At 50.8% G+C, this 25,543-nt stretch overlaps 2 protein-coding genes across 60 annotated transcripts in view; one reads left to right on the top strand and one right to left on the bottom strand.

The window, feature by feature from the left end:
- The window catches only part of FARS2 (phenylalanyl-tRNA synthetase 2, mitochondrial), a 408,395-nt gene extending 396,177 nt beyond the window's left edge, over positions 1–12,218 (bottom strand). For 29 of the 50 annotated variants that reach the window (XR_014809481.1, XM_084967272.1, XM_084967256.1 and 26 more), the window contains exon 1: positions 12,079–12,218. The gene's annotated coding sequence lies outside the window, so the exon portion shown is untranslated. Of the gene's footprint in view, positions 1–10,437; positions 10,565–11,875; positions 12,053–12,074 lie in introns of those variants that run through there. The other 21 variants (XM_084967258.1, XM_084967270.1, XM_084967286.1 and 18 more) reach the window with 4 other exon arrangements.
- A 265-nt stretch (positions 12,219–12,483) lies between these two features.
- LYRM4 (LYR motif containing 4) overlaps positions 12,484–25,543 on the top strand; it is a 162,634-nt gene continuing 149,574 nt past the window's right edge. For all 10 annotated transcript variants that reach the window (XR_014809492.1, XR_002346271.2, XR_014809493.1 and 7 more), the window contains exon 1: positions 12,484–12,970. Coding sequence is in view for 1 of the 10 variants with exons in the window: in XM_021100138.2 (XP_020955797.1) it covers positions 12,885–12,970 (86 nt within the window). In the remaining 9 variants the exon portion in view is untranslated. The remainder of the gene's footprint in view (positions 12,971–25,543) is intronic.

Raw genomic sequence — 25,543 nt, 5'->3', positions numbered from 1 at the left:
CCCACAGTAATTCTTTTTTTAATCCCACCTCCACTTGGAAAGTACTAATATATTATTAAAGTTTAATCGCTAATTCTTTTTTCTTTCCTTTTTTTTTTTTTTTGGTCTTTTTAGGGCCACACCTGTGGCCTATGGGGGTTCCCAGACTAGGGCCAAACTGGAGCTGTATCTGCCAGCCTACACCATAGTCACAGCCACGCCAGATCCGAGCCGCGTCTGCGACCTACACCACAGCTCATGGCAACGCTGGATCCTTAACCCACTGAGCGAGGCCAGGGTCCAACCCGCATCCTCATGGATTCTAGCTGGGTTCATTACTGCTGAGCCACAATGGGAACTCCTTTTTAATCCTCGTGTTCACCTGAAAAGCCTCTGGCCTCCAAGGTCAGGTCCACGCCATGCAGTCAGAGGCAACTACTGCATAAGCAGCTGCTGAGCATGGTCAGCCAAGCACAGGAAGCTGCAGAGGCCGGAATGCAAGAAACTCTGCCAGTGTTCCCAGAGGGGTCCTCGCCCAAGTTAAAACCCAGAAGGACTCCAGCCTATTGGACAACACAATTAAAATAACAAAAAATAAAGAATAGAAAGAAAATGCAATGATAATCCTAAACCACAGAATGTCACTGAGGACGCAAGACCCTTCTTCCTGTGCTGCTCCAGCAGACCACAGAACACACCTCCTGCGCTGTAAAATGAGCTGGACCCACGGCACTGCTCTGAAAGGCCTTTTCCACTGCAGAAATTACCTGTGTCTCAAGGGTTAGTCTTCAGTGGTCATACTTCTAAATGTCAGACGGTAATGAACTCACGTACTCCGGATCTGCGTGTTTAGTACAGTAGCCACTGATCACATGCGGCCACTTAAGTGTAAGGTAATTAAAGTAAAAAAATCCCGTTCCTCAGCTGCACCAGCCACGGTTCAAGTGCCCAAGAGCCCCGTTTGGGCGGCGGCCGCGACACTGCCCGGATCGAAACACCGCATCACCCCGAAAGCCTACGGGGCCGAGCTGCTCTAGGTACACAGTGCCCTCCCCCGAAGCCATCACCCAGTTTCCTTCATTCGTTCAACTCGCGTTTGCTGAGCCCCTGCTATGGGACAGGCCCGTTGCTGGCTGTCAGGCCTGGCAGTGAGTGACACTAAGAATTTAGGTAGGAGGTAAACAGAAACCTAAAATATACAAATGGAGACCTGATTTGTAGACAAAGAGAAACCGGGAAGGATGGTCTGAGGAAGTGACATTTACACCGAGATTAGAAACTCAGCCACCGGAAAAGACAGGACCCGCCTCCAAACAGAGGGAAGGGACGCAGCGCTCGGGCGGGCGGGAGGCGCTGGGCACAGGCACGCTCCAGAAACGGGCCTTCCTTCCACTCGGCAGCTGCCTCATTAAACCAGAAGCACCAGGCAAAGCACTGAACTGACACCCAAATCTATTCCCTGGGGGACGTAGAGGACAGCCCGCACCCTAGGCCACTCCCCTTCTCCCCCAAATCACCTGCTTTCCTGTCATTTCATTTCTTAAAGGACCAGCTTCCTTGCCGGCAGGTACAGGAAGCGCAATCAGCTTGGTCACTTCTCTGCAGAGGAACAAGGGGCTGAAGGGGGGTTTCTGCATTTCTGGGCAGGGTATCTGCCCGGGCTCTGCCAGGCCGCGCCTGCGAGGACCGGGTGATGCCCTCGTCACACGTGGGCAGTCCCTATCTGACAGCAGGGGTCGTGTCCCCACCGAGGGCACCAACCCACTCGGACTGGCAGCAGCAGATACAGCTGCTGGGCTGCCAGCCGCCTGGCAGAGGAGCCTCCCCTGGAGACGCAGCTGTGGTCAGGGCACAGGGGACCGAACACCCCGTAGACAGGGCACAGGGGACAGAATGCCCCGGCCTTCAGCAGACAGATGGAAGGGAAACCAAAGAGCCTGCATGGGTGCCTCTGCGCTCAGGCCTCGCCGCCTCTGCCCGGCCACACACTGGCCCTGCTCACGCCTGCACGGCGCTCCCGGCTTCCCTCTCCCGGCCTTTCCACCGGAGCAGCTGCGTCCCTCCCAGCCCGGCTCCCTTCCGCACTGGGCAGCCGGAAGAAGGGCTCCCTCCTCTGATCCAGGGGGGCCAGGCCGTCGAGGGAGCCCCTTCCACTCTGTTCGCTTCAGGGAGAAAACAGCGCCTCTACTGCTGGAAGGAGCTGGAGCACTGGGATTGGGACGGAAAAAAGGCTGCAGGGTCAGGGTCAGATGCGGAAATCACACTCAGCCCGTCAGGTTTAGATTTCCCGTCTTCATGAAGAAGAGCCCGATGCTAACCGGGGGGAAGCCCGGGGCGGGTGCCCGGTGGCGGAAGACGCCGCCGAGGAGGCACCGTCGGTCCTCTTGAGCCACAGCCTCCGCTGGGAGAGACTGAGATTTAGATTGAAATTAAGCTGCTGTCAAGTAAGGTACGCCATGATCATTCGGGGCAGAATTTTACAAAAACACTTCATTACACTATAGTCTGAAGAAAGTCTAAGATTTGAGGTTAGAAGGTAACACCAAACAGGAAACAAAATTAAAACAAAAACAAAAACCGCCAAAAGCTGCGCACCTGCCCGACGGGGTTCCCCCACACCACACCCTCCCTGCGCTCCACTGTTTCCGGGAAACCAGAGCAGAGTGTCTCAGCTGCAGCTTCCCTAAGAAAGATACCCCAGACCCGGTGGCTGATAAGCAACAGGATGGAGGACCGCTGCCATCTGCCCAGGTCCAGCGGTCACGCCCCTCCAGGAGCTCAGACTCCAGGCATCCAGCCCAGACATCAAAACTTCACGACAGGAGTTCCCACCGTGGCGCAGTGGTTAACGAATCCGACTAGGAACCATGAGGTTGCGGGTTCGGTCCCTGCCTTTGCTCAGTGTGTTGACCATCCGGCGTTGCCGTGAGCTGTGGTGCAGGTTGCAGACGCGGCTCGGATCCCGCGTTGCTGTGGCTCTGGCGTAGGCCGGTAGCTATGGCTCCGATTCAACCCCTAGCCTGGGAACCTCCATATGCCGCGGGAGCGGCCCAAGAAATAGCAACAACAACAACAAAAGACAAAAAAAAAAAAAAAAAAAAAGGTAAAAAAAAAAAAAAAAAAAAAAAGATTGATGTATAACGAGTGAATGGTTATCCAGTGATAAAGACTGGTTCGTTCCTACAGAAAATCTCAGGTGCCAACCATGCCAGCCTGTCAACTGTAAATCCATAATCACAACAGCTGACCTTAGGAGTTCCCGTCATGGCTCAGCAGTAATGAATCCACTAGTATCCATGAGGACTCAGGTTCCATCCCGGCCTCGCCCAGTGGGTTAAGGATCTGGCGTTGCTGTGGCTGTGGTGTAGGTCAGCAGCTACAGCTCCGATTTGACCCCTAACCTAGGAACTTCCATACGCCATGGGTGCGGCCCTAAAAGACAAAAGAGAGAGAGAGAGAAAGAAAGACAGACAGACAGACAGACAGAAAAGCTAACCTTCAAACAGTAGCGCTGAGGAACTCAGTACTAATTTCAATTCTTTATATGTATTCTTTTTTGATAAGAATATTTACTTTTATGAATTTTATCATATTTATAGTTGTACAGCCATGACTACAACCTAATTTTAGAGCATTTCCATCCCAAACCCCCAGCCTGCCCCTCCATTCCGCCCACTAATTTTTTAATTACAACAACAGACTGAGAAACAGGTACTGTTAATTTTTTTATTAATTGACATATAACATAATTAGTTTGGGTACATAACATGCTCGCTATGTACAGATACTGTGAAATGATCAGTGAGTCTAGTAAACATCTATCCCCCGGTGTCGTTACAAAACGTGTTCTTCTTGTGATGAGAACTTCTAAGATGTGTCCTCTCAGCAACACCCACTTTTAAGGTCCGTGTAGAATTCAGAGTTACTAAAAAGCACTCCCGAGTCCTGCTGACTTTGACCACCGCCTATTTTCCAATTACACACCACCTGCATTTGTTTAAACAAGGTGGCCACCGGCATACGCAGAACACGGTAATTCATAAGCCTTTCTTTCTGTGGCTCTCATAGGTGTCAGGACACAGACTGGACGCTGCTGTTTGGACGGGACCATGAATCTTTTAAAATTCATATTCCTCAGACCGAAATTGCAGAGCCTGCAGTACAGTGGTCCTAGGAGGAGAAAACTGATGCTGCGCTTGAAAGGAAAGGTTTGGGGAGATTTTAGCAAATACAACACGAAAGCATAAGTTTTATCAAGAAACTGATTAAGTTGGAAACAGTCTCTGAATACAGTGTGTATGCACAGTAGGCATCCTTCAGCCTAACTGGGTTTATACAAGCTTTTACACATTAACTGTACTTTTTCAAGCACAGAACGAACCAAAGAGAATGCGAAGGAACTCAACCACTGGACAACCAGGGCTTGAAAACAAGCCTTGCCCAGAGTAAAGCAGGGTGGCTGTAGGACACTAATTATAGAAAATAAGATTCAATGTAAACTATGTTTTCAGTTTCTCAAGGCTGCTGTAGGCGTCACACCACCATATCCAATATGGCGTGACGTGATCTGGAAAACACAAACATTCTAGAACAAGCAGGCCTCAGTTCAAACACCAAATCTGCCTGCGAACCAGGGCCACTTATTGAAGTTCCTGAGTCTCCGGGTTTTTGGTTTGTTTGGGGTAAAATGTGGGTAGCAATGTCTAAGTCAATCAGCATGAGGACGAAGACGGCGCTCAGAGCCCTTGCAGGGCCGGGCAGAGGACCAGAGGTTTGGAAAGGGCGAGGACCCCGGGGAGCATCTGTGACGAGAGCGTCAGGCCCCCAGAACTCTGCTGGGGCGGGCAGGGCGGCAGGCGAGGCACCTGACCACAGCTGTCCTAACCCCTAACCAGGTCCTGTGGGGCTGGGGCCCCCCCAAAGGACAGGCTGCAGGGCTGCACCTGGGAAAGCGGCCGGAAAAGCCTGCCCGCCTCCTGCTCTGGACGCCTGATTGCTTTCTTATGCTCCTGTTAACACTCAGACGCTTGTTTTAGAAGCCCAAACAATATAAAATAAGGCCGTGGGCAGTGAGCAGACACAGCCACACAGGCCCCGAGTTCCTCTTCTTAAGTGAATTCAAAGAGGGAGAGCGCCCCTCCTCCCGCACCTTCGGACAGCCCTCTAGCCCTGCGCAGGGAGACTCGCCCTAAGGCCCTGAAACCCCTCTGCTGCACCTGCCGCCCAGTCTCCTCTGGCAGTGCGGCCACAGCAGATTGGGAATCCAGAGCGGCCCCGACCGCAGAGGATCCTCCTCTGGGCACAGAGAGGAGAGGCAGGATGCAGGGGTCAGCGGGGAAACGAGAGGACGTGAGGCCTTGGGTGAGCCTCAGAACCTTGGTCCCTGCGACTTCGGTTCTTTACAAGCCACGCCTCCAGCCTTGCTGGGACAGGGAAGGTCCTAAAGCCCCAGAGTGAGCGGGCGATGTCGTCACCGCAGGCCAGCGGACCAAGCAGGGGACACACATCTCGTTGCCCCAGGACGGTGCAGGCTTATGCCTGCTGTCCCACCACCATTATCTAACAGCACCTGTTTTCACTGATCTCAAAAGCACCCTGATTCAGGAAATCAATCCTAAGATTACCCAAATGGTTAGAGACTGACCTGCAGTGGAAAAGCTGCGAAAGGTGTGAGATGTAACCAAAGCAACCAAGTCCTAGTCTGCTCCCTTTCTATCACATCCGTACATTTACAACCCAGAAATGCACAATACACCTCCCTGGCAACAAACTATTACCAACAATCTAGGACGGCGGCACATTGAAACTAAAACATTGTATTTAAAAGCATTTACGCTTTAAGTCAGTAACTTGTGGATCATTTACAGGGCCTTGCCCAGGACTATTCTTTTAGGAAGAAAACTCAGGGACGCTAAGTATGACTTTAAATACGGGCCTGGTAACGAAGCACAACAACCTGCCAAAGTGAGAGTGACGTTCGTGCTTCCAGGGTGACCCGACACAGGAAACAAAACGTTCCCTTCCCTCCAAATTAGAAAAAGTGCCAATCAAGCTCATTCTAAGACAATGCAACACTCTGGGAGACCACATCATAAAACAAGGGAAAAAGCGTCCGAAATGTTTGTCACTCTTGCAAAGAAACTGACAAGCTGCTTACTTGGTAGCAGTGGAGGGACTAGGCTACCCCGACTCCTGCTGTAAAATCTAAACCTCGACTCTGACCAGCAGGGAACACGTCCTCTGAACAAACGACAGAGACCCCGTGCTGTGGCCCAACATCCCCTGTTACCTAAAACCGGTGGTGATGATGACAGGGCAGGAAGACGGAAGATGCAGACATCTAAGGACTTCCATCTCACGTTGCTCACTCAGTCACCCAGTTCCCAGTTGATAGCCTGGTCACTGTGTTTCCTTGAGTCCTGTGAGCTGCTCTAGCAAATTAATCAAACCCAAGGAACAGGCTGCAAAACCTCCAACTTGCAGCCAATGGGACAGAAGCTGTGGGTGACCAGGGGACCCAGCACCTATGAATGGCATCTGAAGTGGGGGTGGGACGGGGGTCTTGTGGGATGAGCCCCAAGGCGTCTGAGTCAGCTCCCGCCGACAGCGTCAGACCTGACTTTAACCAGCTGCTGTCCCAGAGAACGGCTGGGCGCGAGGACAAAACCCCACGGGGAGGGAAGTGTTGTGCGTGGGCAGCAAAGGAAGCTCTCGGGAGACACCCACGGGAGGGAAGAACTGCAGGCCCTTCCTTTACAAGGTCCCTCGTCCTTCCAAGGAACCAGGACTTCACAGAACTCAGAGTTCCCATTGTGGCTCCGCAGTAACGATCCCAACTAGTCTCCATGAGGATTCGGGTTCCATCCCTGGCCTCGCTCAGTGGGTTAAGGATCCGGTGTGGCAGTGGCATAGGCCGGCAGCTGTAGCTCCAATTCGACCCCTAGCCCGAGAACTTCCAAATGCCGTGGGTGTGGCTCTAAAAAGACAAAAAATCCAAAACCCCACCTTCACAGAACTCGCTGTTGGATCTGAGACACTGGCCTAGCACTGCACCAGCAATAGCAAAACAAGGCTGTTTTTGCCTAAACACAGAGTGAACACTGCAGATCCTGTGTTTTCTGTAAAGAACCCACTGCTCTGGACAAAGGAGGGATGGCTGCAACCACGTCCCGCTCAAGTAAGTCGATCAGAACGTCACACTCGTCTTTAGCAGAATTACTGAAATGAGAGGTTTGCAAAGAGCACAGCGAAGTTTCTGGAAGAGGAAATAAATTCTAAGCAAAGAAGAGCTCTCAGTAGCACTGCATGTGGCTCGTTTAACACGTCATTCTATAACTGAGTCACTTTGCTGTACACCTGCAACTAAGACAACACGCCCAAAAAAAATTTTAAGAAAGAAATACAAAACAAATCATTCTAAAATATCCAGACAACATGAAAACATTATGCCTTAAACGCATCCCTCATAACTAGTGAGAAAAAAAAGAATGAGGGGTCTGTGAGAGACCACTGTCACCATCACACCCTAAGAGAGCTGCGTGTTCTGTAGGGAAGGCGTAGGGTTTGCAGTAAGAAAGGTGAGCTGTTTCCTTTAGAAGGCAAAGAATGAATTTGTTTAAAAAAATTCCTCTATAAGTGGCATCTGACACACTTTCTACGAAATCAACTGTCAATTTTATTATCACTGCCCACCAGGAAGGCAACACTTAAGACTCCAATGAATGAAGCAGGAACTCCCAGCTGCTTCCCAAAATTGTCAATGGACAGATTTCAAGTACATTTGAAAAGAGCCTCTACAGAAACGTGACTCTCTCACACACACATGAATAGACAGCCTAAAAAAGCCACTAAGCCTTTTCCAAGAGATGTTAATAGAAAAAAACAAGTAAATTTATCTTAAAAGACTAAAAAGCTAGTATAAAAAAAAATCAACATTTGAGAGTCTCTGAATATCTGTAATATTTCCTAGAAAAAGCAGTTAGCTTTGCAAATGACACTCTAAATTAAAATTTCAAATATGACTAAAACTGACCCACATTATCCAAGAAAACTTAACAAACTTCAAATTCCTGAAGCTGGCTCTGAAGGCCTTCGGCAAAGCAGGGCATCACAGCTGGTGTCACGGCTGGACAGAGCCCATCCTGGGCCCATCACCACCTCCATCCCGCGGCTTCCGAGCTGCACAACTCTGGCTAAACACCCAGCCATCCAGCTTTCCCTTCCTTGCTGGGGGTGACAGCTGTCCCATCAGGGGTTCAAGGACAACTCATGGCGACCTCTGTGTCCCGCACCCAGGAGAGCTGTGAGGTCACCCAGGCCCTTTTCCCTGGATTCCAGCGGGCTCCCTGCTCCTTGGCCTCCTGCAGCAGCCCCTCTGCCGCCACACCCTGCCGCCCAGCCAAACCGACATCCGCAGGCCCGACACAAACACCACCTCCTCCACCAAGGCCCTCGCTCCACAGATGGACGTTTCTCTACCGCGGCTGCATCCAAGCAGCTGGGAACCTAAAACAAACCAAAAAAACCGCCCTGATGGCGCGGCCTCAGCCAGGCCAGCTCGTGGAAGCGTGGAAGCCACGGAAGCCATCCCTTCGGGCGCTGAGACGCGCCGCACTTCACGGGCACGGCCGCCGGCAGCACTTTGTACTTTCTATCCTGTGTTCCAGCGGCCTGCAAGCTGAACCTGAACTCCTAACTTTTGGAAAACAGGATCGACCTTTAGTGTACAGTCAGTCCTCAAGGAACCACAAGGACTGGGACTTGAACCACCAGGCTCAAGCAGAATGCTGATGTGAAAAAATGGGATTTCGGGGTTCCCGCTGAGGCACAGCAGGTAAAGAACCTGACTGCAGTGGCTTGGGTCACTGCGGAAGCACAAGTTCCATCCCCTGCCTGGCACAGTGAGTTAAAGAATCTGGCTTGGATTCAATTTCTGGCCTGGGGACTTCCATGTGCCAAGGGTGCAGCAAAAAAAAAAAAAGAAAGAAAGAAAACGAAATAGGATTTCAGCGCTCTTACGATAGAGGATGCCAAACATCCTCTATTTGAAATAAAAACCTACCAACACCTGAAAAACTAATCTATATTTCAACAGCTCAGAAGTGAGGTCTATTTGACTTATAAGAACCTAATCCCAGGAGTTCTTGTCGTGACGCAGTGGAAACAAATCCAACTAGGAACCATGAGGTTTCAGGTTCAATCCCTGGCCTCACTCAGTGGGTTAAGGATCTGATGTTGCTGTGGCTGTGGTGTAGGCTGGCAGCTACTGCTCCAATCAGACCCCTAGGCTGGGAACCTCCATATGCCACGAGTGCAGCCCTAAAAAACAACAAAAAAAAAAGAACTTAATCCCAGAACAAAGGAAATTGAATTAAAATAAATCAGGTACAGGGCTCATCACGTTTGTGTCTCATAGTTGGTTCCTCTCCCCACCCTTCTCCCCACACCTGGCGTTCCCGGAATGGAACGTGCTCCCTCCAGCCTCCACACTTTCAGAGTCCACCACAATCTCTCACTCATCACATTCTCCATCTGGCTCTTGCTGCTCACTGTGGAAATAACTTCTATGCTGGAAATCTTACCTTAAGGTCAAGGTCCTAACTGAATGTCCCCCTTCTGTACTCCCCTCACACTTGGTAATATTACCCCTATCATAGCACCTGTCAAAGATACATTGTCACTTTGCTTATTTAGTTCATTATTAACATTGTAACTACATCACATGGCATGAATTAAGGCACTTAAGAAGTGGTGGTCAGGGAGTGCTGGAGGAAGGAATGAATGAATGAGGAAAGGGCCTTCCATTAGCTCATCTCTAAAAATACACAAGCTGATGTCCAAGGGCCCTTCCACCTTCCTATTCTGTTAGGATCAATAAAAAACAAATGGCAATTACGTACCATAAGGACTCAGATCCACGTTTGGAGTGGATCTAAAACAAAAAACTCCAAGTCGTAACATCACAAGCTGCTAACTTACAAGTTTTCTTTATACATCATTGTAGTATTTAAGCCTGAAGACAATAAATAGCTATTATAGTGCTTGTTATGGTTGAAGAAATTTCTCTTCAAAAAATACCTAGGGAGAGTTCCCGTTGTGGCACAGTGGAGATGAATCTGACTAGGAACCATGGGGTTGTGGGATCAATCCCTGGCCTCACTCAGGGCGTTGGGGATCCGGCGTTGCCGTGAGCTGTGGTGTAAGTTGCAGACGCTGCTCGGATCTGGCATTTTTGTGGCTCTGGCACAGGCCAGCAGCTACAGCTCCAATTAGACCCCTAGCCTGGGAACCTCCACATGCAGTGGGTTCAGCCCTAAAAGGACAAAAGACCAAAAAAAAAAAAACTAAGGGCTTATTAGCAATCCTAATATAACAGTTTACATAAAGAATTATAGGAATCTCATAACTATGGGATAGGTGATGGCAGTAGGTGAGCACCCCCTAGTTTACAGTCGTTACCTAAGAGAATCCTCTGCCCAGAACAGAATGCATATTAAAGGACCTAAGAGTAAGGTCCATCCTCAGCTTCCGGCCCAGCTCCACTTTCAACTTCAAATAGTGCTTCTATTGAAGATAAGAGTCATTGCTGCAATGAAGAGGCACAAAAATGGAGATTTAACTTTGGAATGGGATTTATTTATCAGTCCTTTAAGGCAGTGACATCCAACACACGGATAAAGTACTTCAAATAAAATTATAAAAGTATTTTCATCAGGATTTAGCTTAGAATCAACTGGGAAGCTATTCACTTTCCTAACCTCAGCTATTCCTTATATTAACAGATGCCTAGACTACCCAAGCAAACTAAATTTTATATATTTATTTGGAAAGTTTTATTTGATAACAACAAAGTTATTTAACTATGCTAGTTGTATAAATTAATGATCAAGTTGCTTGATAGCTGGACAAACAACTGTACATCATTTTATTCCAACTTCATTTTCTAGATGAAAACAAAATATAATAATGCAACCCCCACTGTTTTTAAACAAGCCAAAATAGTTTCATGTTTTCTTCTTCTAACTTTGATAGTCTTCTCTATTTGTAACTTGCATTAACATGCTAGTTTTCCCAGGTGCCACACACCTAATTTATATCATCAGCACTCAAAAGTGTAACAGATGAAGAGAAAACAGCTTTGGATCTTTTTCTATAATAATGTACAAGTCTCCTGGTTTTGAATTCTTTGAGTAACGCTAAAGGATAAATTCGAAATATTAAAAGCCCTTTCAGTAAACATGAGGCAAGACTTTCAATAACTTGATCGTCCTGCAAGACAAACAGAAGTTTGGCGACTTGGTAAAAAAAAGCCTTATTCTGAGACTCAGATGTATCAAACGTTAAAGAAAATCGAAGAGGAAGAGAAAGAAGATTTCAGTGAAAGTATTTTCTCTTCCACGCCTTTTGAAAAAAAAGGCCACTAGATTTTAACAGGCAACATAACAAGTATAACAAGCACGTGTGGATACAAGGACCCCAATATACTAAAGTGTGGTAAGGTCAGAGAAGCGTCTGCTGCCCTTAAAGTTCCTGAAAATGAGAGGCTGCTTTAACAGAGAACAAATATCATTTCAAAACGAGATAAAGACAGAAAACACAACCACAACCCAGTGGCTGGGGAAAGATGGATGTGTGAACGCAAACTTGTTGCTTACATATAAAGGGTCCTGGAGAAATAAACTATGGCTCTTCCTAACGCGAGTTCCATACCCAGAGATCCCCCAATCAAGACACGTGCTTTCCAAGTAGAGCAACCAGAAGCAGCTCGGGCTTCCCCGCGCCGAGTCCTACAATCCAGGACCAGAACCATAACTGGATCCACCCAGCTCACAAGGGGATTCAGCAAAGCCGGCGTTTTCAGGGAAGGGCCCGGGAAAAAACTTGCTCGGCTTCCTACCTGGAGTCTGAAATGATCCCAACAGACGCCTTCAACCCCTAGAGTTTGCCCGATCCACCACCCACGCCTGCAGCCCCGGCCACCCCAGCTTCTGAATCTCCGTCGGGTGTTAGAAATCTGCCGGGCGCACGGCTCCAAGGCACAACCCCACGAGGAGGGCCCCGCGGACAAAAACCCACGCGCGGCCGCGCCCACTCACCCACCGCTCGCTCGCGGGACAGGAGACCAGCCCGGGGTTCAAGTCCTGAGCGCTGCAGGCTCGCCCCTCTCGTGGGTTCGGCCCCCAGCGCACCTCAGCTCTGCCCTCAGAGCCGCCTGGGCGGCGCCATCTTGCCCGGAAAGCGGGCCTCGCGCCGGAGGCCCCGAGCGGGCGCCCTGAGCGAAGCCGGCGCACCGGGGACCCCAAACCGGAGCCCCCCGCACCCCGTGCCCCCGCGTTCCCTGTCCCCGCGAGACGAGCTTCCTGGACACGTCCCCAGCCGAGTCGGCTGCGGAACCGGCGTCCTGCACAGCCCGCACAGCGGCTCAGGCAGCGCCGAGGGCAGCCCGGACGGGGGGGCGGGCGCGGGGCGCGCGCTCTGTAACCTGGCAACGCGGAGCGACCCGGCGTCCCCGGTCCCGCGACCCGCGAAGCTCCAGCCCTCCGCCGAGAGGAAACCGGGACCGCGACCCGCCGCCCAGCCCTCGCCGCCCCTCGGCCGCCCCGCCCGCTCCGACTGCTGCTGCTGCCTGCCGGGCCTCCGCAGCGGGGTCGGGCGCCGAGACCGCCTCCCGCCGGCGCCGCCCCCTTAGCTGCCCGAAGCCCGCCTGCGCCGCGGCGCGCGGCCGGAGCTCAGCAGGGCCGGGGCTCACCTGGGCCGAGCCCGCCTGGGCCGGCGCGCGGGCTGCTGCCAGCGCCGAGCCCCGCGCGTGTGCCCCGCTCGCGCTCCCCGCGGCGGCGGAGGTTTCGCAGCTGGTGGGAAACTCGGGACCTCGGCGAGGAGGACCCACTGGGTTTTTTTCGTCCAAGATGGCAGCCTCCAGCCGCGCACAAGTGCTGGATCTGTACCGCGCGATGCTGAGGGAGAGCAAGCACTTCAGTGCCTACAATTACAGGTGACCGGCCGGGGCCCGGGAGGTGCGGGCGCGGGCTGCAGGCGTGGCCGGGGTGCCGGGGGCGCCCGGACCCCTCGGGGGCGGCGGGGGGCTGGCCCCTTGCCGGGTGGAGGAAAACGTTCGGGTCTTGGGGCATCTCCCCTGGTCGGACCCTCTGCTTGGTGAACTCGGGTAGGTTCTGCTTTGGGAGCGCGGTTCCGTGGTGTGTCTGCCTGTAGGATAGATGCGAAGGCTGCAGGTGCTCAAGTCAGGACCATTTTGTTGCAATTATAAGAGCTCCCTGTGAATTGGAAGGCTAGACAGTCGAGGTGACCAGTCAGTAGAAATTGTCCACTGCTGAAGGCTCTCTCTAGGCATTCCTTTAATTTCCGAGGTGTGTTAATTAGCTTTTTTGGTGGCCAGGATCCGCTTTACTTGGGGTATTGGCGCTGGGGCGGGGCTTGTGAGGCGGAGGCACAGGCAGCGGTAAAGGAGAAAAGGTGCCCAGCTTTCAGGAGCCTCATCAGATGGGGTTCCAGCTTTTAGGATCTTAGCAGCAGGAGAACGGGAGTCTAAACTTTTACATGCGTCATGTAGCACACAGCTTTTCCACGCCTGCCTCATTCTCATGTTTGCTCTTGAGTCCCTTCTTCTTACTCTTTCTATATCTTTTGTCCACTTCAGAGCATCTGCTTTCTTTGCTGCCTTATGACCTCCGACTCATCGTGAATGTCTGTGCCTTCATGATTTCCTCTCTGCATCCTTGTGGATTTGGTGTCTTCTACTAACTGCCTGATCCTCGGAGTTTCCGCCCTTCTCCCAAAGCAAGAATCAAATAAGATCAGCTTCTCTCTCCGCTAGGTCTAGTCTTCATGACTGACCTGCCTTGTGGGTTGCGTTTCTAGGAACAGACCTGGTTGGGTAGCTGTCCCCACACTGGGTGCATGATGAGTAGATCCAATGAGGCGTTGATTATCAAACAGACACTAAATCTCCCAGGCAGTGACTTTCTAATTTTTTAGATACCTGCGTAGAAAAGGTTCTCACCCTATCGGTTTGAAAGCAGCATCTGGTTCCTCCCAATGAGGTCACATCCGTCTGGTGAAGTAGTTAAAAGAAGCTTTCTGGGAGTGCACTGGTTCACTTAACGGCTTTGGCTTTGGAAGCTACAGTTTGCACACCGTGGGAACACTGGGGGAATTTTAAACACAGAATTAACCAAGGACTTAGCACCAAGGCCTTAACTAAGTCTACTGAAACAGCCCACAAAACATGCCTGTGAATTATGGAAAATCAATCACTCTCACCTTGGTCTGGAGGAAGGAATTTTGTCATTTAAATGTGCTGAACATAAACAACTGGGGGACAGCGCAGGTCACACACTGAAGAGGCAGCGGCAGGAAGAGGGTAGACGCAGGGCACAGTGGAGGAAGGTCCAGTGGGCGGCCTCAGTACGTGACCCAGGACACGTCACTCAGCCTCGAGGTCGAGCAAAACTGGCCTGTTGACTAGGCCATTGCAAAGGCCCCTCTGTTGCCCAGCTGGTAAGATGCACACGAGTCGAAGTTTTTGCTTAAGAATAAATACCACGTCTGAAGTTCCCGTCATGGCTCAGTGGTTAACGAACCCAACTAGTATCCATGAGGACACAGGCTCTATCCCTGGCGTTGCTCAGTGGGTTAAGATTCGGCGTTGCCCTGAGCGTGCTGTAGGTCGCAGGCACGGCTCGGGTCCCAAGTGGCTGTGGCTGTGGAGTAGGCCTGCAGCTACATCTCTGATTCTGCCCCTGGCCTGGGAACCTCCATATCCCATGGGTGCAGCCCTAAAAAGACCAAAAAAAAAGGAATAAATACCATGTCCGTGGGGGCCGGGGTCGGGGTAAACTGCGGGAACGTCACTCAGGCCTGTACCCTGTGGGCAGCAAGTGGGATTACGCGGTGACGGACTACGCTTTGAGTGAATCCTTTTGAGCTCATTTTATCATCCACATGCAGATGTTTGATTCCAGAGGACTCTGGTGATCATTTTACACCATCTCCTGGAATCACAAACCTCGGCCCTGAGGAACTATCTCCCTAGATAATAGGTTTGCGATAAAGGATGTCGCTCTTTTGTATTAAGGCATCTTGTGGATTTCCAAGCCCCCCCCCCCCACTCCTCTGGCCTGTGTCCTTTTCATCCTTATCTTCGGTTCCTCTGCCTCCTTTGAGATTCAACTCAATGTAACCTTGGGAAGAAGGCTTTCCTGATTCTCTGTACTCCACATTCCTCAGCCCCATCCAAACAGGTCCCGTCAACACGTGCTCTCTTACTTCAGAGCTCTCGAAATCCTTCCCAGACTACTTTGCCCGGAGCCATTGCAGACCCTGGAGGTGGCAAGGGGAGAGCGTTGGGCTCAGCAAGGCCCCCACCATGAGTAGCTTTTTGTTTTTCACAGACCTCTGTGGGACCCAATTGTAGAAATCCTTTTTGCACACTGTGCTGAGTGATGTGACAGGCAGGCATGGGGTTGACTCAGCACTTCCCAGAAGACAGCCCTGGACCTGAAGCAGGAAGTGGCAGCCTGCTCAGGGGACATCCTGCTGGAGACTTCTGCAGGATTCAGGGCGACAGAAGGCAAGAGCCAGGTTGGAAAGGGCCACGGAAGGGCCACGCTAAGGAACCGAGACCCCGTGCTCAGCTGAGAGGCAGCCAGTAAAGAACTCGAAGCCGTAAATTGGCAGCAGCAGAGAAGGTCATCATGAGGACGGGACACGAGGGCCCCAAAGGAGGGCAGGTGACAACAGCTGAGGCGAGAGCAGGAGTAGCGTAGAGGGCTAGAGAAGAAAGATATCTTTTTTTTTCTTTTTTTTTTTTTTTGTATTTTTGCCTTTTCCAGGGTAGGGGTCTTATCGGAGCTGTAGCCACCGGCCTACACCACAGCCACAGCAACGCGGGATCTGAGCCACGTCTGCGACCTACACCACAGCTCACAGTGACGCCGGATCCTCAACCCACTTAGCAAGGGCAGGGATCAAACCTGCCACCTGATGGTTCCTAGTCAGATTCGTTAACCACTGCACCAAGACAGGAACTCCAAGAAAGATATCTCTGATTACTGACTGAGAAGGTAAAACTCTTCAACCTCAATGAATGACTGGGTTCGGGACTAAAGAAGAAAACCTAAGCAGGGTCTAGAACGATGTCAAGGTTACCAGGTAAACGGAGGCACGGAGGTTAAGTGTAAAGGTTGTACCATTAACTGACTTAAGAAACACACGAATAGCTAGTCTTGTGGAGAGAAGAGTTTAGAGTTTGTTTTTTGGAGAAAATGGAGCATCTTGAGTGAGTGTCACCTCGGGTCCCCAGTAGAGGCAGTTATTCCCAGGAGTCTAAAGCTCAGAGGCGCGTTCGGGGCCAGAGTTGTCATCACCATGCACTCGCTGTGTGGTCCTGGGCAAGTCGCTTTGCCTTTCTGTTCTTCCGTTTCTTAATCTGTAAAATGGAGGTAATGATTTATCTATTCCACGGGGGTGAGGTTCAAGTGATGAATGTGTATCAAGCACTTAGAATCATGCCTGGCACGGAGGAGGCACTCAGTAGATAGAATTAGTACCATAAGTGGAATAAAGATCTTCATATTAGTTAACATTCCCAGGAAGAGAATTTAGGGCAATTTTATTTGACAGTGTCTGGAGATACTTTTGTTGTCACGACTTGGATGGAAGGATTCCGCCAGCATCTGGTAATTAGAGGCCAGGGACACTGCAAAAGCAGGACAGTCCCCCCAGGAAAAGAAGTGTCTGGCCTGCAGTGTCAGTCATGCCACGACTGAGAGATGCTGGTTTATGGTGAGAAAAGTAGTGGGCTGAGGACACGGTTCTAGAGCACCTCAGCATCTGCGGTGCTGGCTGAACAGAATCCCCGAAGGAGGAGGCCAGGGAGACACGGTCTAGACGTGGCTCCCAGGTCAGGACGCTTTCACCTCCCTAAGGGTCACCGAGGGCCCTGGAAGCCTTGTTGTGTGGGGCATCCTTATCAACACTTATCATATTAGGAATCAAAGGAAAACATTTTTAAGCACCTGTTTTTAAGCAACATAAATAACATCTTTATGAAGAAAAACCATTTTTCTCCCCCCACCCCCACCAAAAAAAAACCAGTGATGAGAGTGACATTGTTTGGCATTTTTGCACATCTCTTTAGTGTCTGGCTTAATGGAAGATACCTGAATTCTTGCGTTTGTTTCTGCCTAAACCGGTCGCTCGCTGTATCACGCGCCGCCTAGCCTCTGGGAAATTCCTCTGTGCACTTACTTGAAAATGAGGCTGAAAAAGGCAGATGGCTCCTTGGGAGGATAAAAAAAATCTTTGTTTTCCCCTGACTGTGGTCCCTGGGCGGCACTTGGATGACTGCCACAGTGTCTGAGAAGCAGGAAGAGGGCAGGCAAAGAGCAGCGTCACAGGTCCCGCTGGTGGCATGTTCGGGAAGGTCCTGGAGCAGCAGGCCACTTTGCTTTAGCAGAGTCGGGTAAACGAAGAGGGCAGAGTGTGCCCTGCAGTTGGCACCCAAGGGATCTCTGGCGACCTTTGCCAGCGCAGCCTCAGTGAAGTGGGTACGGCAGAACCAGGGGCTGGGGGCTGGGAAGTGAACCAGAAGGAAGTAAACCGCCTGGAGAGTGTAGATGCCGCCACCAGGGAGCCCGGGTCCAGGCATGTGGGTCACAGGAAGAGCATTGCTGCAGAGGAGTGAGGCCCACGCACTGCGGGCACAGGGGGCGGGCTTGTTGCTTCAGGGGGAAGAACGCTCCCTTTTTCCTCGGGAAGGAGGTGAGGTTAAGTTGGAAGGTCCGAGGATGCGAAGTCGAAGTGATGGTGCCAGGCCTGACGGCCCGTGTCCGGATAAAGCGGGAGATGAGCGGATGTGGGGCGTCCATGTGTGTATTACACGTATCATGACATTCGAGTTGTTGGTTTTCTTGTCTCTCTGACCTTTGTCCCTCGAAGGCAGAAATTCTGTCTTACCTCTGCACCCCTAGCACCTAGCATACTGCCTACCTCCTCTGTGCTTATACACATTTGCTGTTGAAAAGCAGGAGGAAATTGTACTGAGAGGTCATTTTTATCAGCCATTCCCTCCTACTGGTTAAAAACGTGTATTATTGTAAAACGTGTGGAAAGGCAAAGGTAACACGCCCGAATGCGTGCCCAGTGGCGTGTCCGAGCTCCTCAGTCCCCCGTCGAATGGCTGAGCAGCATCAGCAGTGTGTGTGGGAGGGCGGAGGGAGCTCCCTGAAAGTAGGATGCTTTTGGCTGCGGTGACAGACCTTTTCCTGGTGCTTCCGGAAGTGGAGGTTATTCTCCCCACCTGGAAACGGTCTTGAGTCGCGAGGCTGCCGAGCTGGATCAGCCACTGCCTGATGTCAGGGTGTCTTGAGTCTCAGTTTTTCTCCCATGCTTATGCCTGATGGTTGCAAATGGCTGTTAAAGCTCCAAAGAGCCTGTCCTTATTCAAGGCAAGACAAGGAAGAGCAGCCCCACTGGGCCATGGACGGGCTTTCTTTTCATAAGGAAAGGGACGCTTTCCAGCAGACTTGCGGTTATGTCCACTGAGCAGAACTCATACTATTCTACCACAAGCTGGGCTGGTGGCTGGGCAGTTAGGGCAGAGCTCATCTCGCCTGCAGAGCAAGGTGGCAAGAGGAAAGCGCCGGGGGTGACTGCTGGGGCCGCCGGCATCTGCGTGGATGCAGGTGGAGGGCGCACGCGCACAACAAGGCCTCGGGGAGGGGAATAGGTGCAGGTGATGGTGGCGCAGCCTCGGATGGGAGCCGCATCCCGGCGACCCCCCGCGCTGGTGCTATAGCCCGCAGGTAGGGAACCGGGTCTGAGAAGCAGGAGGCACAGAAAGCAAGCAGGGGGTGAGGGCTCGCAGCTGGTGAACAGCAGAACAGCAGGAGCGGAATTGGAAAGCGCCCGGGCGCTGCTTTTCCGCAACTCCACACTCTCCAGTAGAGACCTCCTGCATCCCTCGCATCCTCGGATACGGCCTCCCGAAGTTTTAGAAACATCCACCCAAAGATACTTATTTTCGCAGTTTCCCTTTACAGCTGCAGCACCTCTGGTTTCAGGACTGATTAGGTTACTCTTGGTCAATGTCAGCTCCCAGTTACTGCAGGTCCTTCACCACTGAGTGCAGCATCATTGAAGTCTTTGATTGCAGTCTAGTGAATGGACTGAACAATAACCCCAGGTTAGAAGTCTGCTCTCTTTTTGAACTGGAAGCTAAGGACCTGCAACCATGACCTTGTGGAGAAGGCAGGAATTGGCAGAGGCGTATTCCTGTGTTCACTCTTGCAGGTCTTTGCACACCGGCTACCTCTTCTGCCCCGTGTCCCGCTGATGAGCATGAAGGCGAGGATGAGTGGCATCGACACCGAGCACCTGTCCCTTTCTGCAGCAGGACAGCTGTGCAGGAAACCTACCTGCCAGCTATTCCTTCACGCCAGAACAGATAAAGCAGCTTATGCCTAGTATTTCTTGAGAAGCCGTGGCACTAGGGCCTGGGATGGCTGGAAGACAAACACAAGGTGGCCCTGCTGGGACAAGATTGTAGCGTGGTGGGCATGTGCAGTGTAGACACAGGACAGCTGGAGGGACTCGCCAGGGTCGCACACACTGCCCCAGCAGTGCACAGCTGCGGACGTAGCAGCACGGGGCACTTATCGTGATGTGTTTGTCACATGTCGTGGCAGTGCACGGATACTATAAAAAGCACACTGGGGTGATGGGTGCAATCCTCTAGCCCCAACTTTCACTTCAGTTGTAACCTTGTATGTCTCTTCTCCTTTAGAAACGTAAAATCCTTAAATATATTTTTCATCTTAATACATGTCACTCCAGCGTCCCCATCAGGAAAATCTTTGCTTTGTTCTCAGACTCGAATCCGCCTTTAAGCACAGGTTGCTGGTGTGTGAGGAATCCCATCCTCCGCTCTCTTTCACCTTTTATCCCTGGACCCAGTTCAGAGCCGCACAGACGTCACCTGCGACACCTCTCGGGCTGGGAGCATAAAAGGCTTCATTTGGTTGCCTGGCCTTCTCAACAGCAAGATCATTAGGACTTTTCCCGCCCCAGTAAACAGTTTTCCCTCTTTTTAAGTCATAAAATCCTTGTTTATAATGTGAGGATTCAGAGAAGCCATAGAATTCTGTAATAAGCAGCCAAATAAGTTTTGCCCACTCTAAAATATGGAACAAATCATACTTCTCTGTGACAATTGCTGGAACTTTTTTATTGCAGTCTGTGCAAGAACACAGAGCAGGTGAGGAAGAATAAAAGAGAAAAGGACTACTGTTCAGTTTCCTCAGTTCTTCCCAAATTAAGTCATCAGTGTGTCGTGAATTTACACCAGTGGGCTCATAGCTGGCCTGTGGCGCTTCCTGGTCCCTTCCCCCGCAGAGGCAGCTTACTTGTGCCGAAGAAAAGCATTTCCGTAGCCTTTTGAAGGGTGGATTATTATCATTAATGATGCTTGGAATCCCCTCCCCCCAATTTTTTTTCTCCTGTGGCTGTTAAGTTCTGTAGTGATGAGTGATAATGGTTTTGAAAAATAAGTAAAAAATGTGTGGTTAACTTAGAGAAGAATACAAGATATTCAGCAGCCTAAATTTGGAGAGAACTGTTAAAAAAATTATTAGAGGAATGTCATTGCTGATTTATTGAGTTTAGTTTACAAGAGTTTCCAAATTGCACGTATCCTATTTATATCTCACCTTAGTCCCAGAAGCATTTTAAAAACCTGTAAGAATACATACAGTAAAATGCAGTAGGAGTTCCCGTATGGCTCAATGGTTAACAAGTCTGACTAGGTACCATGAGGTTGCAGGTTTGATCCCTGCCCTTGCACAGTGGGTTAGGGATCTGGCGTTGCCGTGAGCTGTGGTGTAGGTTGCAGATGTGGCTCGGATCCTGCATTGCTGTGGCTGTGGTGTCGGCCAGCAGCTACAGCTTCAATTAGACCCCTAGTCTGGGAACATCTATATGCCATGGGTGTAGCCCTAGAAAAGACAAAAAGACAAAAAAAAGCAATAATATGAAATAACTGTTCTAATTTAAAAATAATAAATGAGAGAATCAGAGCAGAGAGAAAATAAAGGTCGGGAACATAGCAAAGCGAGGTGTAAAGTTCGACCAGAGGCTGCGATTATAAATCCATAGGTCTTCCTTAGGTTGTCTTTAAATTACTCTGTGTTGCAGGAGGGTAATCCTTTTATTAATGCAGACTATCCTTGTAAATCATTCTGTTTGGAACCTGCCTTCTAGGAGGTTGCTTGCTTGCAAAGGCCTCCCTTCAGTAGCCCTGTGCATGCTTTGTTGTGGCTGAAAGGGACTGTTCCTTCTCCTCTCTGACACTTTTCCTGACACCCTGAATCCCTCTTCACCAGGTGGTAGATTTGGGGACTTCCCCTTGTGGTGCACCGGAAATGAATCCAACTAGTGTCCACGAGGATGCGGGTTCGATCCCTGGCCTTGCTCAGTAGGTCAGGGATCCAGTGTTGCCATGAGCTTCGGTGTAAGTCACAGACGCAGCTCGGATCACAGGTTGCTGTGGCTGTGGCGTAGGCCGGCAGCTGTAGCTCCAATTAAGACCCCTGGCCTGAGAACTTCCATACCTCCAGCATGGCCCTAAAAAAAAAAAAAAAAAAGCAAAATCAGGCAGTACATTTTTACATATTTACTTTTTCAAGTATCTGGCACCTAGCTAACTTAGGAAAATTCTAACCTTCAGAAACTAAAGTGATAAAATTAGATAAATTACGTGAACCAAGATGTGAATTTCTAGATTTAGCAAGAGTTGGCCAAATTAAGGCGGGTCCTTCCTCCTGGCTTTTGTCTGGATTAATAATAGGAAGGACTTGGATAGGGTTCCCGCTGCTCATCTCCACCTTCCCTATTTAAGAAGCGGATTTAAAATTGCCAAAGTTGGACTTCCCGTGTGGTTCACAACATAAAATTGCCAAAGTTGAGGAGTTCCTTGTGGCTCAGGGTTAAGGATCTGGCGTTGTCATTGCAGCAGCTCTGGTTACAGCTATGATGCAGGTTCGACCCCAGCCCAGGAGCTTCCGCGTGCCGTACGTGTGGCCAAAAAGAAAAATTGACCAAGGTTGAGACATAATAATGTATCACTGACAGTCTGGTTATCTCTTTGGCTTCATAGCAATTCACTGTTGGAATTCTGTTTGAAAGAATAAGATTCTTAACAGATAGTTTGGGATTAAAAGCCAACAGCTCACACAACTGATCCTTAGTGAAAATCAAGGTTAAGTGAAAGTTACATGACCTGATGCTGGCACGTTGCCTTTGTTTTCTTTTCCTCCTCCTTTCTCTGCCTAATACTGGGAGTCCGGAACTGATCTGCCCAAGGATTGTTTTCAGTATTAGGAATGAGAATCAAGAGCAAGGCAAGGGTTTTTGGTTTTGGTTTTTTTTTTTTTGTTTTGTTTTTTTTTTTTTTTTTGACTGTGCCGTGGCATATGGAAGCTCCCAGGCCAGGGATCAGATCCCCGCCACAGCAATGACCCAGGCTGCTGCAGTGACAGTGCCAGATCCTTAATCCACCGAGCCACAAGAGAACTCCAAGCAAGGCGATCTTGATTTAGAAAGATTCCTGGCCTTTGCCTCAAGAAACCTTGGTTTGAGGTCAGCGAGCTACCAGCTCTGCAACCTTGGTGCATTTGTTTCCTGATACGTCATCCGTAAATCGAGAATGCTCAAGTTGTCCAACTTTGGCCGAATGTTTGGCATATGCAGGAGGTACTCCAGAGACCCTCGGGCAGATGCAAGCCAACTATTTACTACACACTTATCTCTCATGCCGGTGGACCAACTGCCGAATGTTTTAAATTTGTAGTGGCCAGCAGTCATGGAACGCACTCCATTACCCTTGTTGGACCACATTCTATGCCAAGTATTTACTAGCATTCCGAGGAACTGTCATGTGTGGTTTCCTACGGTGAGGTCGGTGTGGGTCTTCATTCATCCTGCATTACAGTCCTGTGCTCCTTGCTGCAAATACAGAGGCAAAGAGAATGCGATCTGCTTCCTTGTGGGTCAGTGCACAGCGTAATAGACCCACTGAGGATTCCACAGCACCCTTTTGCTCTCGAAGGGCCCTGATGGAGAACGAACAGCCAGATTCAGGGGCAGATAGGAGAGGTGGCAGGGCCGACCCTGAAGAGCACTGAGGTTGAGAAAGCAGTGGTAGCCGACCTGGGCTAGAAAGATTCTGCAAGGATTCGTTGGAGAAGCAGAGGAGGTGGATACAAAAAACCAGTGTGTTCGATGTTGCGTGAGAGGAGCCACCTGCAGCTTGGTGTCCCAGCTGGGAGACGGGAGCAGATGAGGACATGTGATGAGGTAGCCGGGACCTCAGAGACAGAGAGCCTCATGCGCCGTGCCAGGATGCCAGGTACGGTGGGAAGCCATGCAGGGGTTTAAGCAGAACTACAGAGAACATCTTTTAGCTAGATCGCCCCAAGCGGGAGGAGACTAAAGAGATGCGAGCCAGTTAGAGTGACGGCCTTGTTGGGCTTGGGGAAGTGACGCTGATGAGCTGGCTGCAGCAATGGTGACGGAAGAGGAGAGGAGGGATGGCCCCGAGGTGGACGGGGAAGTTCGGCTGCTCTGAGTGGTCGGCGGGATGCCTCGGATGAGAGAGAATGGCTTGACCTTGGGTCCGGAGACGAACTGGAAGAAGTCGTCCCAAATGAGGCATGGCCTTCAGGGACCCTGCCTCCTGGCTCTGAGGAAGTCCTTCTCTGAGCGCCTTTGGTGCAGCGATGTCACTTCAGGAGAGCATCTGGACCACTCAGGCTCGATTTTAAAACAACTCTTTGGCCCTGGGTGTTAGTTAACTTAATCTGCAATACACTGAGATAACGTAAAGTATGTTATCTCACTCTCCTTCTTCAATTATGTATCTTTCATATGTTAATGTTATTTTGCCAGTTATTGAGTCATCACTGTTCAGTTAGTTGACTGTATCTGTTCTCAGAGTAATTATTTAGTTACTAGTTGGCTCCTACTCTGATTGGATGTCATTAGTGCATATTTTAGCCTTAGATTTATCTTTTGTAATTTTTGAATAGATTTAATACCCCCCCTTTGGCCTAGTTTATTCAAACTTACTGTAATGATCAATTCATTATAAGTATTACTCTGTAGGAGTTCCCGTCGTGGTGCAGTGGAAACGAATCCAACTAGGAACCATGAGGTTGCAGATTTGATCCCTGGCCTCACCCAGTGGGTTAAGGATCTGGCGTTGCCGTGAGCTGTGGTGTAGGTCGCAGACATGGCTCAGATCTGGCATTGCTGTGGCTCTGGCAATGGCCTGCAGCAACAGCTCCAAATAGACCCCTAGCCAGGGAACCTCCATATGCCGTGGGTGTGGCCCTAAAAAGACAAAAAAGAAAAAAATTACTCTGTAGCATAATTGTCCATTTAATGCCTTCCTACGTTGCTCTGTGCCTGCCCGTGTTTGGAGACTAAATGCAGCTATTTTCGCCCAATCCCCGAGAGTGGTGGTGTTTTCACCAGAAGCCCGTCCATGAGCAGAAGCAGCTCTTAACTAAGCAAAAAGGTAACTTCACGGACAGCATAATTGCTTGCAGCCAGACGAGAGCCAGAAAAATCCACTGGCCTCCATCGTGGGCTGTATCTCACTCACTGATTCCAGAGTCTTCCCTGAGCGGCCGCTGTGCACCCAAGTTCAGTGTTCTGTATCTTTGCTTCCCGGACTTTGAGCAGGCGGACGGCTAAGCCCGTGGAGACACTGAGCTGGTGAGCACCGCGTATCGTGCAACTTACAGCCTCAGCCCCAACCCTCAAACCCTCCGGAAAGGGGAGCGCTGCCGGCGCCGAACCCCGTGAGAGTGGACGCTGATGGGACGCCTTCTGGCAGGGACCGAGCTCACAGGCCCTGCTCACCCGGGGTCCCAGATCCACTCCGCCTCCACACAGGCCCCCTCCCTCCCCACGTGGGCAGGGCTGCTGTCACTTGAGACTCCAGCGCTCAGGGGTGTAGCGGTCAGTCTCTGGGTTTCTGTGCTCCGGGCAGGCAGCCCTCTACCGCCACCTGCGACTGCCCGAAGGCGCGGGCCTGTGGGTGGGCTTCTTCACAGGAACGTGGGCTGGGTGCTCTGGTGTCAGCTCTCTGAGCTGGAACCCACACTGGGCAGTGCCGGCCCAAGAGGGGACAGCTCCATCTGGGGAGGTGGCAGCCACTGAGAACTTGCCCAGGGTGCTCTGGGCTCCGGAGAGCCTCCCCTCTGCCCAGCTCGCAGGCCACTCACAACAGGGGGCGCAGCCTTGGCACAGCTGGTGCTTCAGCACTTGCTGCTCCTAGCCGATGGTCCGCCTTGGGCTTCTTAAGTGTTTTGGTTTGTATATATATACCCGGAGGCAGTGTTATCACTAACAGTGCCAGCTGATCCATTGAAAATAAATTAATTTTGGAGTTCTCTTGTGGCCCAGCGGGTTAAGCTCCCGGCGTTACCACTGCAGCAGCCAGGGTCGCTGCTGTGGTTGGTGCAGGTTTGATCCCTGGCCTGAGAAC

The sequence above is a fragment of the Sus scrofa genome, chromosome 7, assembly GCF_054392235.1.
Source record: "Sus scrofa isolate SSC_HxYL_T2T_F1_AM1 chromosome 7, Sscrofa_HxYL_maternal_Yorkshire_Landrace_v2.0, whole genome shotgun sequence".
Lineage (NCBI taxonomy): Eukaryota > Metazoa > Chordata > Mammalia > Artiodactyla > Suidae > Sus > Sus scrofa.
Note: the sequence above shows the minus strand (reverse complement) of the source record. Positions and strands in the feature narration are given on the sequence as shown.